The 17,799-nt window shown below is 54.3% G+C and overlaps 2 protein-coding genes across 10 annotated transcripts; one reads left to right on the top strand and one right to left on the bottom strand.

Moving 5' to 3' along the window:
- Positions 1 to 50: 50 nt before the first annotated feature.
- NT5C3B (5'-nucleotidase, cytosolic IIIB) lies at positions 51 to 16,129 on the top strand. 9 transcript variants are annotated; one of them, XM_082372279.1, is made up of 10 exons: positions 54 to 106; positions 330 to 428; positions 1,008 to 1,077; positions 1,164 to 1,210; positions 3,775 to 3,860; positions 4,426 to 4,515; positions 5,482 to 5,644; positions 6,479 to 6,679; positions 15,787 to 15,896; positions 16,002 to 16,129. In XM_082372279.1, the coding sequence occupies exons 1-9, from the start codon at positions 95 to 97 to the stop codon at positions 15,874 to 15,876; spliced, it is 858 nt and encodes a 285-aa protein (XP_082228405.1). In that variant the 5' UTR covers positions 54 to 94; the 3' UTR covers positions 15,877 to 15,896; positions 16,002 to 16,129. The 9 variants fall into 9 exon arrangements, with proteins under 9 accessions (XP_082228410.1, XP_082228408.1, XP_082228405.1 ...); XM_082372278.1 differs by lacking the exons at positions 15,787 to 15,896; positions 16,002 to 16,129 and adding an exon at positions 7,476 to 8,051 and having other exon boundaries at positions 55 to 106; XM_082372281.1 differs by lacking the exons at positions 15,787 to 15,896; positions 16,002 to 16,129 and adding an exon at positions 7,413 to 7,535 and having other exon boundaries at positions 55 to 106.
- Positions 9,588 to 17,437, bottom strand: FKBP10 (FKBP prolyl isomerase 10). Its single transcript, XM_082372275.1, has 10 exons — positions 17,090 to 17,437; positions 14,373 to 14,518; positions 13,860 to 14,049; positions 13,600 to 13,745; positions 12,969 to 13,158; positions 12,715 to 12,860; positions 11,925 to 12,117; positions 11,410 to 11,552; positions 11,016 to 11,179; positions 9,588 to 10,646 (listed from the first exon to the last, which is right to left on the bottom strand). The coding sequence occupies exons 1-10, from the start codon at positions 17,338 to 17,340 to the stop codon at positions 10,461 to 10,463; spliced, it is 1,755 nt and encodes a 584-aa protein (XP_082228401.1). The 5' UTR covers positions 17,341 to 17,437; the 3' UTR covers positions 9,588 to 10,460.
- Positions 17,438 to 17,799: the final 362 nt, after the last annotated feature.

Genomic DNA, 17,799 nt, shown 5'->3' with positions numbered 1-17,799 from the left:
CCCCCCCCCCCCCCGCCACGGCGGAAGCGACGCCTGCGCAGTGGGGCGGCGGGGCGGTCGTTGTGCCCACGCCGCCAACCGGCCGGCGAGCGCCATGGCGGAGGAGGTGAGGCGGGAGGAGGAGACCGGCGTGAGGCGGGCCCCGAACCCCCGGGCGCTCCGAGACCCCCACCGGGCCGCCTGGGCCTCGCCGTGCCACTGCGGCCCGTAGGCGCCCAGGCCCGGCCGGCGCCCCCGCTCGTCCCCCGCGCCCCCGGCCCGGCCTCGCCGGCCTCCCCTTGGGCCCAGCGCGGTGCCGGGGTCAGCGGTTCTCTCGGGTCTCGGGACAGGTGAGCACCCTGATGAAGGCCACGGTTCTGATGCGGCAGCCCGGGCGGGTGCAGGAGATCGTGGGCGCCCTCCGCAAGGGCGGGGGAGACCGCTTACAGGTACCGCGGGGGGGCTGGGGATGTGGCCTGCCCAGTGCGCCTTCCCGCTTTGCTGCGGACACCTGCAAGCATGCGTTCATCCCCTAGAAATGGCCAGGTGCCCGAGGGCAAGACTGTTTTGCCTTGGGGGAGAGTCCACCTGCCCAGAAACCTAGATTTCAAATTTCTCAGTAAGGTCGTGCTGTAGACAGAAAGCACCCCACACACCAGGTCTCCGGGTCTTGTTGCCCTCACTGGCCGAGGTTGGTGGGCTCCCCAAGAAGGCGCAGATGTGTAGATGGGCCAAAAGGTGGGGGCATCTTAGGAAGGACCAGGGCATTGAGATGGGTGCTATTGAAAGAGTGGAAGGGGTCCTGATTCTGCAGTCCCCACCCCCATCCTCAGAGAGGCTGGGTCTTCTCTGGGTTAGCACAGGTACTAACTAGGGTTAGTTCTTCCTTCAGCGCTTCCTAACTCCCCCAAGGCTTTGCCCGTAGACTGGCACTGAGCTGTTTGGACTTCCATAATCATCCTCCTTGGCTGGCACAGGGCCACCCTGGAAGGAGCCTGTCTAGGCTTCATCTCTCTTTTGCATTTTAGGTCATTTCTGATTTTGACATGACCTTGAGCAGGTTTGCATATAATGGAAAGCGATGCCCTTCTTCTTACAGTAAGTCACATACTAGCTTGCTTCATTGGGCTTGACAGGATGATGGCTTCTAAGGGGCAAGTAAAAGGAGTTCTGTGTTTTTGCAGATATTCTGGATAACAGCAAGATCATCAGTGAGGAGTGCCGGGAAGAGGTGGGTTACTCCCTTCTTTGCTCAGAAATGGCTATCATATACGACTTCCAGTGGTTCTTGGTTAGGACCAAAGATTCCAGGGTTGAGACCTTAGAAGATTAATTTTTTAAAAAATTGTTGTTATGCTCAGGTGGACCTAGTCTTAATACACTGAGACAGCTTTTCCTTATTGGCCAAGACATGTGATGATGGATGGTTGGAATATGCTTACTGCTATCTGTAGAACTTAATAGGAGACTTCGATGTTTGTTGTTTAACCCTCCCACAACTCCGAGAGGTGGATAGAATCATTACTGTCTCCATTTAGCAGATGGAAAAACAGAGGCTTGGAGAGGTTTGAGCAACTTACCCAAGGTCATATAGCAAGATGCAGAGCTTGGTTTTCCCATAGATCTGATTCTGTTCCCGAACTCTTTTCACTATATTATGCTCTTTCCTTGATAGTATAAATGTTCTTGGTAAGGCAGCAGGTACCAAGAAAGACTTCTGAATTAATGTCTATGTATGAAACTCCCGTTTCCATAAGATGCATACAGATATTGTAAAGCGATCCCTGTAGCCTTGGAGTTCATTTTACTTTGCTCCGTGTTCTTCCCATCAGTGTCCTCTTTGCCAGAGCAGAGCTGTGCTAGCCCCTCGTTTCTCTGCAGGTTGCTGAGCTCTTTCTGCTAAATAGCTATATCATTTAGTTCCACTTGATTATGAAGTTCACCAAATTGGTTACTAAGTGGTCTGTTGGTCTGCCATATTGGTCAGATCTTCTAATACTCTGTCATGATTACTGGTTATTAAGATGGACAGTGGGGCTTCCCTGGTGGCGCAGTGGTTGAGAATCTGCCTGCCAATGCAGGGGACACGGGTTCGAGCCCTGGTCTGGGAAGATTGCACATGCCGCGGAGCGACTGGGCCCGTGAGCCACAACTACTGAGCCTGCGCGTCTGGAGCCTGTGCTCCGCAACAAGAGAGGCCGCAATAGTGAGAGGCCCGCGCACCGCGATGAAGAGTGGCCCCAACTTGCCACAACTAGAGAAAGCCCTAGCACAGAAACGAAGACTCAACACAGCCATAAACAAAAATAAATAAATAAATTAATTAATAAAAAAAAAGATGGATAGTGAATTATAGATAGCTCTTCTGTTTCTACACTTGTCTCTCTGGTGATGCCACTTGCAGCTTAAGGTAGATTCTGGCTCCACCACTGATTGCCTTTGGCAGATCACTTTTTTTGGTTCCTCACATCCCTGATCATAGCAGCTTCCAGAGAGCTACGTCCACAAATAAGACAATAGGTTTGGATGCCCTCTCTAGGGTAAAGAAGCTAGAGAACATTAAGATTTGTGGCTTTGATGGGTTCCTGAAGAAATTAATAAAGCAAAATTTATGTAAGAAATCTTTTTTCTTTTTAAAAATTTATATCCTGGGGGCTTCCCTGGTGGCGCAGTGGTTGAGAATCTGCCTGCCAATGCAGGGGACACGGGTTCGAGCCCTGGTCTGGGAGGATCCCACATGCCACGGAGCAACTAGGCACGTGAGCCACAACTACTGAGCCTGCGCGTCTGGAGCCTGTGCTCCGCAACAAGAGAGGCCGCGATAGTGAGAGGCCTGCGCACCGCGGTGAAGAGTGGCCCCCGCTTGCTGCAACTAGAGAAAGCCGTCGCACAGAAACGAAGACCCAACACAGCCAAAAATAAAATAAAAAAAAAAAAAATTTATATTCTGTTGAATTCTGTTACACTTTCAGAAAAATGTTCTCACTCAAGAAAACATTGAGAATCTTAACACATTTAGGAGCTTTCTGTCTTTGTCAGTCTTTGTATTTAACCCTCTTTTGGACTGATGGTCAGGGACTCCATTTGATCTCATAATATTCCGAGACCATGCACGTATTAAAATTAAAATGTTTTACTTAGTCAATTCTCATTTTTATTGGGCCCTGTTAACTGCCTGAGCCCGTGTGACACATGATCCCTGAAGCAGCCTCCCTAGATTGTGGAAGGTCCTGGCATGTGGAAGGTGACCTTAGCCAGAGGAGGTGCACAGAGATGCTCCCCGTGAGGTTGTCCACCTGACGTTGGCAGAGCGATGGAGTTATCCCCTAACATGCTGTGTCCCAGGCTCCAGTCTTCTAGTTCACTTGAATGATTTTTGCCAGATCTGTGTGAATTACCCTGCTTTTAAAGATCTGAATGCAATTAACTTGCAAACGAAAGAAGCAATCTTGATGAAAGCATGAGTGTGCTATTCTAGTTTTCTTTCTTTTTCTGACATACATTAAAATGAATCCCAAACCACTAAAATGAAAAGTGTTTTTATCCGTGTACCCCCCCAAAGTTATCTTGCCTACCACCTGAGAAAATGTACCACATTTTGGGAAATACAGCGTTAAATCCGTTCTTACTGATTAAGCGGGAGTGCAGAGGGATGGCCAGCTCTGCAGCTCCAGTCACTTCCTTACATGAAGTTGCATCTTCTAGGTGACTTTTTTCTTATGCTGGACTGTAGGACTCTGCTGGGAAAAACTTGATGTGGACTAAACGGCTTTTCTCTTCATTTGGATGTCACAGCTCAAAGCGCTCCTCCACCACTATTACCCAATTGAGATTGACCCACACCGGACCATCAAAGAGAAGTTACCTGACATGGTGGAATGGTAAGTGATGGTGGTGGTGAAACACCCCTGGCCCTCACGATGCTTGGTCTGGACGGGGGCGTATTTTTCCTGAGCTTTGGTCAGATGCAGGCTCCTTTACCTTACTGAATGCTTAACTGAAGGCCACAAGCCCAGCTGCTAGATCAAATTGTCCAGATACAGCCAGGCCACGTGTGGCTACTGCTAGAGTAGAGGGCTCACCAAGTATCCTTGGAATGAGTTAGAAGCCCCTTAGTTTGGGGCAATAAGTGCTTTGGGGCAATAACCCTCCTAAGGAAACCAGTATCACTGGGCAAAGCCCCAGTTCTCCAGAGAGTGGGGTCACAGAGGAAGGGATTCAGAAGAGCTTTGACATCAGCAGCAACTTGCCCAGCTCTTGTGTTGCTGCTGTGTTGCTGTCTCACCCTCTTCCTTTAGGGACAAGCAGGGTCCTTCAGGAAATGGCCCTGGGGAAAAGGATGAGGCCTCCGCTGTCAGTACTTCAGAGGGGACTCGGCCCTGAGATGGGAAAGGTCACTTTACTTAGTGGTTTGAATTTGAGGTTTTGTGGGGTGTGTGTTTCCAGGTGGACCAAAGCGCATGAGCTCCTGTGCCAGCAGAAGATTCAGAAGTTTCAGATAGCCCAGGTGGTGAGAGAGTCCAACGCAATGCTTAGGTGAGCTGCCTGCTCTGGAAAATGTTTCTGCCAGACTGTTTGGAATGGGTTTGCTCACAAAAGAGAGGCTGGGAAGGATCGAAGAGGAGTCAGTTGCTGGGAGAGTCAGAAGCGATCTAGCACCATGAGTAGCTGACGTGGAGAAGGTTCCTCTATGGACACAGCCAGAGAATTTTCTATCCTTGGGTGTGTCCTAGGATGCAGTCTGCCTGCTGGTAGTGGATGTGGTATGAATATGACCAGGGCTCCATCTCCTAGGACAAACAGCGTCTAGCTCATTTTTCCCAATGGTAAAAAGACTTTTGGGGTCCCCATGGTGACTGGTGTTCTTTATCCAGACATGGGAGTTGGCCGACCTAGGACCCTTGATCATCCGTGGCCTTCACAGTGCAGCTGTCTGCTGGAGCATTCTTTACTGGAGGAGGGATGAGGGCACGTAGAGGAAGGAGTCAACACGGGTGCCTTCCCTCAAGGATTGTGTGTCCTGATTGGGGAGAGAGGCTAGCTCGTGGAAAGCCAGGAGAGTAGACATGTGCAGACCCAGTAAGTGCCTGGGTGGGTTGGAGGTGTTCCCCAGTGAAGCTGCCTCAGGATAGCTGCCTGGTTGTATTTTGCTCAGGCAAAATAATCCAGAAACAAACAAACAAAAAATGTGGTTATATGGTGTATATGAAGTTCAGGGACAGGGAGAGCAAATCAATGGTGATGTGAAGTCAAAATGGGGGCGATGGCATCAACTGGGAAGGGACATGAGGGAATCTTGACCTGGTTAGTAACTACATGTGTGTGAACATACGTAAATATGAACTGAGCTGAACACTTAAGATTAGTGCACTTTAATAATTTACTCTATGTATTTTATACCTCAATTTAAAATGTTTTTAAAAAAATGTTAAAGATGTAACCCAAATAGTAAAGAACAGTCGCAGAGGCAATGCCATTTCAGAACCGTTCATGTCACTTCAGGGATGGATACAAGACGTTCTTCAACACCCTCTCCCAGAACAGCGTTCCCCTTTTCATCTTCTCCGCGGGCGTTGGGGATATCCTGGAAGAAATCATGCGGCAGAGGAAAGTGTTCCACCCGAACATCCACATCGTCTCTAACTACATGGAGTTTGATGAAGATGTGAGCTGGGGCTGGAAGAGGGGTGGGGACCGCCAGCCAGGATGCTTCACCCTAAATGTTAACCTTGATGGGGGAGGGGGGAGGGAAGGCATGCGGGCTTCTTTGCCCTCAGCAGTTATTCATTTATTAGTGCCAGCTAAAAACAGTCGCTTTTGAAGGACCCACTCTTGGGTGTTTGGCTGACAGTCGACTCTGCCAGGGAGGACCGAGTTTAGGGTGCAGCCAGGCCCCGTGTCACTGTCATGGCTCATGTGCCATCCTAGGTACTCAAGGGCTTGGACTTGGACTTGTTTTTCTTGAGCCAGAGGTGGGCTGCTCTGACTCACCCATGTTCTGACTTCTTCCCCTTAAAACCAAGGCTGGAATTTTCATCCCTGTGACCTGTGGTTAGGGTGTGGCCCACAGCTGAGGTTAGCGCACGTGTAGGCAGGCAGTGCTTGTATCACGGGCTTCATGCTTTCACCAGAGTAGGTGATCAGCAATATTTGATGATCCCTGTTAGTTTAAACCAGGGGTTGTAAACTTTTTCTGTAAAAGACCAGGTAGTAAGTATCTCGGGCTTTGTGGGCTATATGATCTCTGTCACACAAAAAAGCACCCATAGACAAGATGTAAACAAATGGGCCTGGCTGTGTTCCAGCAAAGCAATTTACAAAAATAGGCCAAATCTAGTCCACGGGCCCTAGCTTGCTGAGCCCTAGTTGGATCACAATGAAGTTTTGGCATTATCTGTGGCTTTCAGGATTCCCTTTCCTCTGTGGCAGAGACAGTGGAACACTGGTCCTGAATGGGTCCCTGTAGCCCTTCTGTCTGTCTCTTGTCTTGATTATTTAGGGCTTCCTGAAGGGATTCAAGGGCCAGCTCATACACACCTACAACAAGAACAGCTCCGTGTGCGAGAACTCTGGTTACTTCGAGCAGCTTCAGGGCAAAACCAACATCCTCCTGCTGGGAGACTCCATGGGGGACCTCACTATGGCTGATGGGGTTCCTGGCGTGGAGAACATTCTCAAGATTGGCTTCCTAAATGACAAGGTAGGTAGGAGACCCGGGTTCTTCATGGCTGGCTTCTCCTTCATTCCTGTTAACGAGTGCTTATTGAACACCTTCTGTGGGCTAGACACTGTGTGAAGTATGAGAGGCACAGAGGTCAGACACAAACCATAGTCTCATAGGAAACAAAAGAAATACCCAGTGGTTACAGCTGTGCACGAAGCACATGGCGTGACCCAGGGGTCAGAGCACGTCATCAGAGCCCACACTTACCGAGTGCTCACCGTGTGCCACGCACATTAACCCAGTTAATCTGTACAGTCATACTCTGAGGTAGTGACTATTATACCCAGTTTACAAATGAGGAAGCTGAGGCAAGGGGCTTAAGTAACTTGCCCAAGGTGACATAGTTTAGAAGGTGGTTGGGCTGATTACCAGTCCTCCTAAATCATACCAGTAGGGCATGATTGAGATGGGAGATGTTGGTATTCAGGATGTGGGTTTATAATTTAGAGAAGGAAAGCATAGGAACAGACCAGAGGTTGACAGGGGTGAAAACATAAGGTCACAGAGGGGCACAGTATGGCATCAGGCTAGAAGGCCTCCAGTTCTCACCCTCGGCCAGCAGGTGCTGAAGCCTTGTGAAGATTCAATCCAGATAGATTAGAGGTAACATCTGATACTTTTTGTTTCTAATCATTGTGACGGTCCTTTTGGCACTGACCCAAGGGTTAATTGTGGCAGCCTGCATCCGTGGCCATCTGTGTCTCCAAAGGGCAGGTCCCGGTAACCTTGAACTCCTCCTGGGGAGTCGCAGCTTGAATGCCCTCTTCCTCAGCCCCAGGTGCGCAACAGTGGGCAACGCGGAGGGCAGGGCGCTGGGGGACTCTCGGTCTCTGCTCCCCGGGCAGGTGGAGGAGCGGCGGGAGCGCTACATGGACTCGTATGACATTGTGCTGGAGAAGGATGAGACGCTGGACGTGGTCAACGGGCTGCTGCAGCACATCCTGCTGCAGAGGGACTGGACAGAGATGCAGGGCTCCTGAGGGCGGGCCGGGGTCAGGCCCCGCGGGCTGTGACGAGGAGGGGCTTCACCCGAAGGCTACTCTGCTCTGAGCACTGTTCCTCCCCGTGCTGCAGAGAAGAGTCCGGGCGGCTGGGAGCTGCTGGCCCACGCCCCTCCCTCCCCCTTTCCCTGGCTTCGTGGTTTGTGTTCTCCGGAGCCTTGAGGGACCCCTGCCAGCCCGGAGGGCAGCAAAAGCCATTCTAGATGAACTGTGGACCTACACAGTGTTAGCACTTTAGGAATCATTTGGTCCAGGGAGTCTTTTTTCCAGTATTTTTTAACATGGGAAGCTGCTCTTCAAACAAATCTAATATGTGAAACAGATCAAAATAAAAAAAGGAAAACACAGAGCTGTTCCGATTGGGGTGGGGGCGGGGCAGAGCCTGTACCTCCTGGTTCTGGAGGCGCAGGAACCTCCGAGAAGCTGCTAGAGCTCCACGGAACACAGTTTGAAAACCCCTGAATTAGCCCAGGAGACTCTGAGTGCAGCGAGCACAGCCTAGTGTGTCTGTGGGCATCACGGTGGGCAGGCAGGGGTGGAAGGGGGTGTTTCTGACCTGGAATGGTTTGACTTGATTCTCATGCAGCCGTTAACCTTGAAATTCAGCTGGGATCAGCTGAGTCTGGCCGGCCCTGTATGCAGAGCCCCCTCTTTATGGGTCCCTAAAGTGATCCATATGAGTGTGGATTTTCACTGGTGCCCTTGGCTCCTGTCCTTCCTCCTCCTCCACGGCCACTGAAGTGGATGACTGAAGGGCGGTTGAGTCGGGACCTGAAGGGAGCAGGTGCTCAGGTAGTCAGGTTCATTCCCTCGTCCGCCTGCCTGGTGGCTGATAAGTTGTGTTTGTCTGCAGCTCAGCAGAGAAAGTGGCGGGAGTGTTGACTGAGGGCCAGCTGTGTGCACCCAGGTGCTGCAGGTGCCGTTTCATCCTCACAGGGATCCTGCAGGAGGTATGGGTCCACTTAGAAAGGACCAGTCCTTTGCCCAAAGGCCAGAGCTGGGAGCTCGAGCTGGGGCTGCAGTGTTTCCGCCAGAGCCAGCCTTCTCTTCTGCGTCGCGCTGCCTCCACACGGACTTAGTTCAGGCTGTCCTGTTAGGCTTGAGGGAGGGTGGTTATCCTCTGAGGCTGTCACCTCTGTCAACCCCGAGGTGCTTTCTGTGCTTTGGGACCAGGGAGTATCAGTCACTGGCGACCATGGGGAGCAGCTCCGTCTCTCGGGGGATCTTGGGCAAGAGCTCGGTGCTTGTGGGGGCAGTTTGGGGTGTGAGTCCAGTCAGTCATTTTCTCTCCCAAGCATCCCCCCCACCCCACCCCCTTGGATGGCTTGGGTCATCTCTGTCGCACTGGCCAGAGTCCAGCCAGGCAGGTGAGGGCAGATGGCCTGATGAGTGGCTGAAGCAACTCCTTCCTCAAGACACCAGAGGTTTGAACTCAATTACCTTTCTTTCTGGCAGGAGGGAGAAGCACCAGGCAGGTGGTAACAGCTGGCGGCCAGGAGCAGGGAGAGGTGGGAACATCGTGGTATTAGAAACGATCTATGTGAAAGGGGAATCTGACCTGTGTGGTTTAATTTAACCCTTGAGCTTGGCATGTTGTGTTTGAGTTCAGGGAACTTGTTTTTCCATTCAGCTGGGACCCTTAGGAGATCAGGATCATGTCTCCAGGCCTCCCCTGCAGGCCCCTCTCTGTGGACACTTAACCCCCAGCCTCCCTCCATGGTGAGGGCCCCAGCTGGGCCTCAGGGAGGCAGGAGGCGGAGACCTAGGGACACAGGGTCTTGAGCTGAAGGGCCATGGAGATGGCCTGCTTTGCTCCCCTTCCTCCCAACACTTGGGTCTAAGCTCCCCGCCCCCAACCAAGAAAGACCACATCCCAAGGACTTTGGTTTCGGACATGTTTTATTTGGCACAAAGGAGAAGGGGGTCTGACACCAGTTTAGCCTTTTGAGTGTGCAGAGCTCTGCCCACCCCCTTCTCACCCCTCAATAATGAGCTCAGCCCCGAACCAAGGATTTCATAGCCCTAAGATCCATCCAAGTAGGTTTTCTCATACCACCCCCCTTCATTTTTCTCTTGTTCTTTGGTCCCTAGAGAAGGCAGCCTTCTTTAAGGATAAAAGGTGACACAAAGCCCAGCCCTGAAGTGCAGCACCCTAGGGGCACTTCAGCCACCACTGGATGGCAGCAAGGGGGCATGGGACAGGTGAAGGGAACTGGACAGGTAAGCTAGGGCTGCCCCCCCGGAACCGTCCCCTTCCCTAGGAACCAGCCAGAGCCGAGGGAGGAAAGCTGGGGGTTCATGTTCCTGGGGAGCTGCCAGGACAGAGGAATGGGGGCTGTGGGCGGCCGGGGGCGGGGCAGGTTGAGCATGGTGATGAAAAGTACAGGTAAAGGGGAAATAAGGAAATGATGAGCTTGGCCTTGCTCAGTGGCTGGTGACACGGAGGGGAGGTCTGAGCAAGGGGCCAGCAATGACCCCAGCCAACCCCCAAACTCCACCAATCCCCAGATTGGCTTTGTAATTCCAAAACTTTTAAGGAAGGGGTTTGGGGTTGGGAGAGAAAAACCGAATAGAGATCTGTGCTGTGGATTTTACTCTCGGGCAGTGGGAAAACCAGAGTTGTCCCCTCTGACCACTTTCTAGAAGCTTCCAGACCTCATTGCAGCAGAGGGGAGGGTGACTGTTGGGAAGTCAGCCCCACTGCCCACTGTCCCCTTAGACGTGGACCTTTGCATTTGGGCCCAGGCCTCTGCCCTTCAGAGCTCCTCATGGACCCGCTCCTGGTCTTCGTCCGACTTCAGCTTGAGTTCCTCAGCGGTGATGTTGCCATCCTGGTTGCGATCCTGATTCTGGAACATGTCTCCTATGGTTTTCTCAGGGTCCTGGCCAGGCAGGAGGCGTCCTTTGCCCTCACTGACTTGAGCCTTGATGAAGGTGGAGAACTACGGCGAGGAGAGCCAAGGGGAGGGGGAGAGAGCGTCCTCCCTGAGCAGCTGTGCTCACCTTGGGACGGGCCCCCAGGTGGAGGCCTTCCAGTGAGGACTGAGGAGGGGAGCTGGTGCTGCGTCCTGAGGGGGGCGGGGGCGGAGGGCGTGCCCAGGGTCAGGCAGCCATGGGGGAATGGGCTGCATGTGCCGAGGCAAAGGCGGGGATGAGGGGCTTAAGGCACACTGACCCGCAGAGGGGCAGGAACATGGGTGCAGACAGGATGGTGGACACACGCTGTTCTCGTTAGATGCCACTGTGCAAGGTGGCTTCTGCAGGGTGACAGCGTGGGAGGGATTACTAGAAGGAGCGAACTCCTCACCCACCTCCTCCGGGGGGACCTCGCCATCCTTGTTGAGGTCCATGTCTTCAAACAGGTTGGCAGGAGGGTCTTCGTGCCACACAAACAGGTAGCCTGTGGGCAGCCCATCCTCCCGGGACACCAGCTCCACCTCAAACAGGAGCACAGCACTTCCAGGGACCCCCCGGGCTGGAGGGAGGGGAGGAGGAGAGAAGGGAAGGGTCTGGGCCCGGCTTCACTGCCTGCCCAGTGCGCTCCCAGCGTACAGGCCTCAGCTCCAGCCTTGGGGGCTGGAGAGGGGGGCACGGAATGGGAAGCGTCCGGAAGGCTTCACTCACTCCTCCCACCAGCCGTCAAGGCTCCAGGTGGCAGGGGCAGAGGGGAGGAGGAAAGCCATCAGGCCAGTCTCTGCTCCTCACCTCCGCTCTCTCCATGTGCCAGGTGTGGGGGGACCACAAGCTGCCGCCTCTCTCCCACACACATGCCCTGCAGGCCCGTGTCCAGGCCTTCGATCACCTTGTGGGCACCCAGAGTCGCCTCCTGAGGGGCCCCGTAGTCATGGCTGGGAGGAGAGCAGATTCCCGGGTCAGTGTTCATCCTGGTCCCCGGCAGGCCCAGCTCCCGAGTCACCCCTGGTGCCGCCCCACAGGGCAGGGTGCAGGGGCCCAGCAGTGCAGAGACAGGATCAATCCCCTTATCTCGCCACTGCCCTGCAGCGTGGCCGGGGGCTCATCTCTCCCTGCTCGCTTCCCTCCACTGAGTGGAACTAGCAGCTCCCCCTACTGCTTACTTCACCCTCCCTCTGCCTGTGGAGTTAAGAATTTCAGCTTAGATGGGAACTTAGGGAGGAAGGAAGAGTCAGGGGTGCTGCTAGGAGGACTCCCCACTCCTGGGCCCACCCACCTGCCCAGCCCTGGCCCTGCCCCGGACCCACGAGGAGAAGAGCTTGGTGCCATCCAGCAGAGAGCAGTTGTAGTGGTAGCGAACAAAGTCCCCAAGCTTGGCCGTCTCGTTGCAGGTCTCTGGGGGCCGGGACAGTGTCTTGATTTCCACGGGATCTGCAGGGTTGTGGAAGTCGATGATGTGGACGTCGAAGATCAGCACAGCAGAGCCAGGGATCTTGTCTCCTGGGGCCAGAATGGGGGGCGTGGATCAGCTGGAGTCTAGGAGGGGCTGCTCTAGGTCTCCATGGAGGCCCCAGACCTTCCCCATCCTGGGGTTTTAAACAAGGATGGGATGGGATGTTTGTCCACATAGTCAACTCTTGTAATATACTCTGTGGTGGTGAGGAGGCAGGGGAGGGGAGGGGCACGCCAGCTGGAAAGCCTTTTACATATGTATCTTGCAACCTCCCAATAACTTACCCTGCTGATCGATGTGATTAGTCCCATTTTACAGGTGAGCACACAAAGGCTTCCAGCAAAGCTGGAAGCAAATCCGGTCTCTTTGCTTCCCAGGGCTATGCTGTTTCTGTTCTTCCATAACCACCCTCCCTCTCCAAGCTCAGGAGTCGGCTGCCCTTCTCCAGTGTGGAAGGGGAGAAGTGGGGGACTGCCCCCTGGAGAAAAGGATGGAGTCCTTGTGGCAGGAGTTGGGTGGGGGACCAGTTTTTTTGATGAGAGGGGCAGAGCAATGGCTGGAATCCACCCCCTTCGCCCCCGCTCATCAGGGGGAAGGTCAGGAGGAACTGAGGTGTTGGCTTGGGGAACAGGGAGCAAGCCTACCAGTCCCGTTCTCCCCGTAGGCGAGGTGGGGGGGGATGGTGATTCTCCGGCGCTCCCCCATGCACGAGCCCTGCAGCCCCTGGTCCATCCCTGGGACGACGTAGCCCTGCCCCACATAGGTATTGTAGGTGCGGTTTCGGGAGTAGCTGCAATATGAGGGCGGGGAGGTGGGCAAGGGAGTCACAGCGGCCCCGCCCTTCCCCCAGCACAGAGCCGCCCCCAGTCCCCACCATCGTCCTCAGGACCCCCCGGACCTGGAGTCAAAGAGGGTGCCGTCCATCAGGGAGCCGTTGTAGTGGTAACGCATGAAGTCCCCAGCCACGGCTCTCCGGACGCAGCCAGGTGGCAGCTCCAGTGTCTCCAGCTGGACCGTGTCCTTTGGGTTGTGGACGTCAATCAGTAGGACATGGAAGACCAGGGAGGCCTGCGGGGGGATCACAGTCCCTGGGGAAGGGATAGGCTTGAACCATACAAGTGGAGAGCAAAGCAGGGCTTCTTCTCCACTCAGGAAGGCCTATGTGAGCACCGTGCAAAAAGGTACTAACCCTGCTTTCCAGAGCCTTTGACGCCCATCAGCAGCCCTGCTTCTTCCCCTGTGAGGCCCGAGCTGAGCTTTCCCCAGGGCCACCACCAGCCCATATGAGCCTTTGTGTGAATCAGAACAAAGCATCTTAGTTCCCCAACCAGGGATTGAACCCGGGCCCCAGCAGTGATAGTGCCGAGTCCTAACCACCCAAGCACCCCTTCTTAGTGAGGTGATCACCAAGGGCTAGATTTCATCACTACTTGCCTCCCTGGCCGGGTGTCCTTGTGCAGTACTCAACCTGAACAACTGTATGTGGCAGCCCACTTCTAGAGAATCCCCAAGTCCCTGCTTGCCCTCACCATAGCCTTTCTCGCCATAGGCCAGGAATGGAGGGATGACGATCTTCCTTCTCTCTCCAGGACACATGCCCAGCAGCCCCTGGTCCATGCCCTTGATCAGCCAGCCAGAGCCCACGTAGGTGTCGTAAGTGCCACCTCTACTGTAGCTGCAGAGAATGAGGTAGGGGTGAGGCTGCTGTTGGTGGGAGAGGCAGGAAGGCCCCCGACTCCCCGCTGCATGCCACAGCCCCTGGTGCCCCAGGGCTCCTTCCAGCCCTTACCTGGTGTCGAAGGCAGTGCCATCCAGCAGCGTGCCGTTGTAGTGGTAGCGGACAAAGTCGCTGTCCTGGACCATGCGGGGGCAGTGGGGCGGGCGCAGCAAGGTGCTCACCTGCACGGTGTCCGCCTTGTTCCACACATCGAGCAGGACCACATCAAAGTAGAGGGTGGCATCCGGGGGAATAAGCCCCGCTGTGTTTGGTGCAGCCCCCAGAGTGGGGGGTGGAGTGGAGGTCTGAGCATCCTGCTTGGCCTCCCCCTCCACCACCCTTAGTTCCCCTTCTCCCAGGTCAAGCTAGGATCCTACCCAGGGCCCTATTATTGCCCTTCCTCCCGCCCCAGCGGCAGGAGACAGAAAAGTCTAGTCCCAGACCTGCCTCGCTATTCATTCTGCGCATGCATTGTGACCTTGGAAAGCTGCTCTCCCTCTCTGAGCTTCAGTTTTCTTGTCCTGGGCCCTTGCTTCTGCCTCCTGGTCTCCTCCACCCCCATGCCTGGGCCCCAGCTCTCCTCACCCACGCCGATGCTGCCATAGCCAAGGTGCGGAGGCACAATGAGGCGTCGCCGCTCATTGACGCACATGCCCATGAGGCCTCGGTCCATGCCGGTGATGAGGCGCCCCACGCCCACCACGATGGCCACCAAGGTGTGGCGGTCATAGCTGGGGAGGGAGGGGACAGATGGGATACAGTGGCCTCTGCCCATGGTCACATACATGCACAGGTGCACACAAGTGCACACACACACACAATCCCCCTCCCTACACAAAGGTGTAGATCCAAAGGCTTCTCAACATTTCAGGCCTCCCTCCTAGGTGGGCCGTGACTCCCACCTTAATAGGATGGGCTGTTACAAAAGGAAGCCCTCCAGGAGGCCGGGGGCTTTTATCTGCCCTGGGATGGGGAGATGGTGCCAGCAGTCCTGTCTGTTCTTGCTATGTGCAGACCGGGGTGGGGGCGGGGAGACCAGTTATCCAGCACTTAAATGATAAGGCCGACGAAATGCTTGGCATTTTGCATTCATTATCTTTTTTAAAATATTTATTTATTTGGCTGCGCTGCATCTTTTGTTGTGGCACTTGGGATCTTCGTTGCGGCACGCGGGATCTTTTAGTTGCAGCATGTGGGCTCTTAGTTGTGGCATGCGGAATCCAGTTCCCTGACCAGGGATCGAACCCCGGGCCCCCTGCATTGGGAGCACGGAGCCTTAACCATTGGACAACCAGGGAAGTCCCTGCGTTCATTATCTTATTTAATTCTCTCCCCTGTGAGGTGGGCATTATTATTATTATTATTATTATTATTTGCCGCACCATGCAGCTTGTGAGATCTTAGTTCCCCCACCAGGGATCAAAGCCGGGCCACAGCAGTGAAAGCGCTGAGTCCTAACCACTGGACCACCAGGGAATTCCCGAAATGGGCATTATTGATTTCATTTTTCTTACGAGAAAAATTGAGACTTGAGAGACCAAATGACTTGCCCAAGGTCACACAGCTAATGTTTGGTCTGTTGAACTCCAAAGCCCACGTTTGGGCCACGGCACCATCAATTCACAGAGGAAAGGAAAGGGAAGCAGAACTGGCTGGGGATAGGGATTGGTTTTCAATTTTGAAAAAGCCTACTCTAAAATTGCCACGGCTTTTACTTGTTTTTAGTTACAGTTTTAATTTTAAGTTTTCAGAAGTTAAGGAAAGATGGGAGATTATTATTTTGATGGAAGGTGTCATGGGTTGTAAAAGTTTTCCAAGCTCAGCACCGCTTGGACCCAACCTGGATCCAAGAGTCCCCATCAGGATCCCCGATAGGGAGGTCATTCCCCAACTCCCAACCCCTCCTCCACTCCTTGGTGGCCACAGGCTCACAGCTGTACTCCTGGCTACTGCCTCATTTTGCCCACTGAGCTGGGTGTATGGCCTGCTTCCTCCACAGCGCCGTCGTGAGAGCCCAAGCATGGCAAGAAGCTTCTACCAGTTAAACACTACCAAAGTTCTCCCCAGAGTCAAGGCTAATGTGTACTGAACCCGCTTGCAGACTGTAAGGTACTGTGGGAAGTTCACTTTTATTCAATATCTTGAGTCTTAACATCAGCCTTAGGAAGTAGGGACGCAGTTTTTCAGACTGTTTTTTAATCTCCTTTTTTTCAGATGAGGAAAGTAAAGCTTAAAGGGGCAAAACTCCTTGTCCATGATCACAGCCTGGGTTTGAATCCAGGGTCTTGGTCTCAGGAGTTCGTGTTCTTACCCAATAAACTGCCTGCCTCCAGAGCCACTAATTTCTATAGGCCGACTTGTGTGTTTTGGGGAAGGGTCTAAGAGGGACTGACTTCTTGGGTGTGGGGTGGGGGCTTGTGTGTGTGACCTGGACCCAAGGTTTAACTGAGGCTGGCCTGGCGTACAGCCATGCCCCCACCAAGAAAAATGAACTTGCCAGAGCAGACGGAAAGCCTGGACACAGAAGAGGAGCCCATCTCTCAAACCCCAAGGCTGGCAAGATGGGCGGCAGCACTGACCTGGTTGAGCTAAGATGGAGGGAGATGAGGGTGAGGGATCACGGGGAGAGGGAGGCATGAAAACCCTCGGAGGAGCCCAGGGTGGCATGTGTGACTGTGTGACATGTAGACAGACAGGGTCCCTACACCAAGCTATGCCCTGCACTCCCTGATCCATCCTGCTGTCTTAGAATGCCCACCTGCTTTACCCCACTGGCTGCTAAAAAACCCCCTCCCCCTCCCCCAAAAACTCTTACTTTTTCTCTAAACACAAAGGCACTGAAACCTGTGGCTGGAACCAGAAAGGGAGTCAGGGTGGCTGGAAAGGTAGAGGGTGCTGGGCTGAGACCACTGGAGGATTCACATGCAACAGGGACCATGCCCTTCCCCCCAACTCTGTGGACCAGAAAACCCCCTCTATGTCTTTAAATAAAGCGCTGGTAAGTAAATAGAGCAGTTCACTTTGATTCTCAAGCACTCTGAGAGAGAGGGAGTTTGTGTGAAAGAAATTGGGGTCTTCTGAGAGGCGAAGGTTTGAAATTGAGGGCAGGGATGTCTGGGGAGATGGACGTCTAGGAGTCCCCCCACCCAGGGTGCTGTGTGTGAGGTTAGGGGATCACGGTGTGAGTAGGGAGCATGCAGACACAGCTTAAAAGCAGCAACAAGGGAACCCCAGGACTGAGAGAGTTTGGTCCCGGGCTCCGGGAAGGGAAATGGTGAGCCTGGGGGCACTCAAGCCATTACCTCGAGTCAAACTTCTTGCCGTCCTCGAAAGTACCGTTGTAGTGGTAGCGCACAAAATCCCCCATCTGCACTTCCCGGGGACAGGCCCTGGGTATGTGGTACCTCTCGATGACCACATCTTCCAGGGGGCTCCCGGCCGGGCTGGCGCGGCCCAGCCCCCTCCCCACGGCCTGCAGCAGCAGCAGCAGCAGCAACGATTGCAGCAGGGGGAGCCGGAGGACGGTGTGGCTGGGGCGCCCCGCGCGGAACATGGTGCCTGGAGCTGGGACGGCCGGCTGTGAGGGCGAGCGAGAGAGCCGCCGCCGCCGCCAGACTCCTTCCCCCCACTCCTCCCAGAGCTGGCTCCCCCTCTTCCTGTCCTCCATCCCCACCCCCCGCCCTGGCTGGTCCACGTGGAATGGGGGCTGGGGAGGCTGAGCTGGCGGGGCGGGGGGTGTGGGGGGGGGGAGGGGTGTGGAATAAGAGGAGGAGGGCCAGGCTGATAGCGTTAGAGTACGAGGAAAGCACCACAAAGCCCTCCAGATTTACCCCCACCCCCACCCTGGGGCTGAGAGACCTGGGAGGGGTAGGGAAGTTCCGGAAAGTTGGGAAAGTCGGAGCCGACTTAAAAAAAAAAAAAAAAAGTTCAGAGTTTTATTCTGGAGCCCCCCGGGTCCTAAAGCCAGACTGAGGCAGCCCTTGTTTCTTTGGCTGGCGACCCCAAACTAGGT

The sequence above is a fragment of the Balaenoptera borealis genome, assembly GCF_965194805.1.
Source record: "Balaenoptera borealis genome assembly, chromosome: 20".
Lineage (NCBI taxonomy): Eukaryota > Metazoa > Chordata > Mammalia > Artiodactyla > Balaenopteridae > Balaenoptera > Balaenoptera borealis.
This window is presented reverse-complemented; position numbering and strand designations above follow the sequence as displayed.

What these genes read in the sequence shown, in the direction of transcription:
- FKBP10 (XM_082372275.1), bottom strand. Translation starts at nt 17,340, where the DNA reads ATGTTCCGCGCGGGGCGCCCCAGCCACACCGTCCTCCGGCTCCCCCTG. An exon ending in CTACGGGGAGAACGGGACTG is followed by an intron (nt 12,118 to 12,714) that starts GTAGGCTTGCTC and finishes TTCTGGCCCCAG; the next exon opens with GAGACAAGATCCCTGGCTCT. An exon ending in GGCACATGGAGAGAGCGGAG is followed by an intron (nt 11,180 to 11,409) that starts GTGAGGAGCAGA and finishes CCCTCCCTCCAG; the next exon opens with CCCGGGGGGTCCCTGGAAGT.
- NT5C3B (XM_082372277.1), top strand. An exon ending in GCGATGCCCTTCTTCTTACA is followed by an intron (nt 1,078 to 1,163) that starts GTAAGTCACATA and finishes GTGTTTTTGCAG; the next exon opens with ATATTCTGGATAACAGCAAG. An exon ending in ACATGGAGTTTGATGAAGAT is followed by an intron (nt 5,645 to 6,478) that starts GTGAGCTGGGGC and finishes TTGATTATTTAG; the next exon opens with GGCTTCCTGAAGGGATTCAA.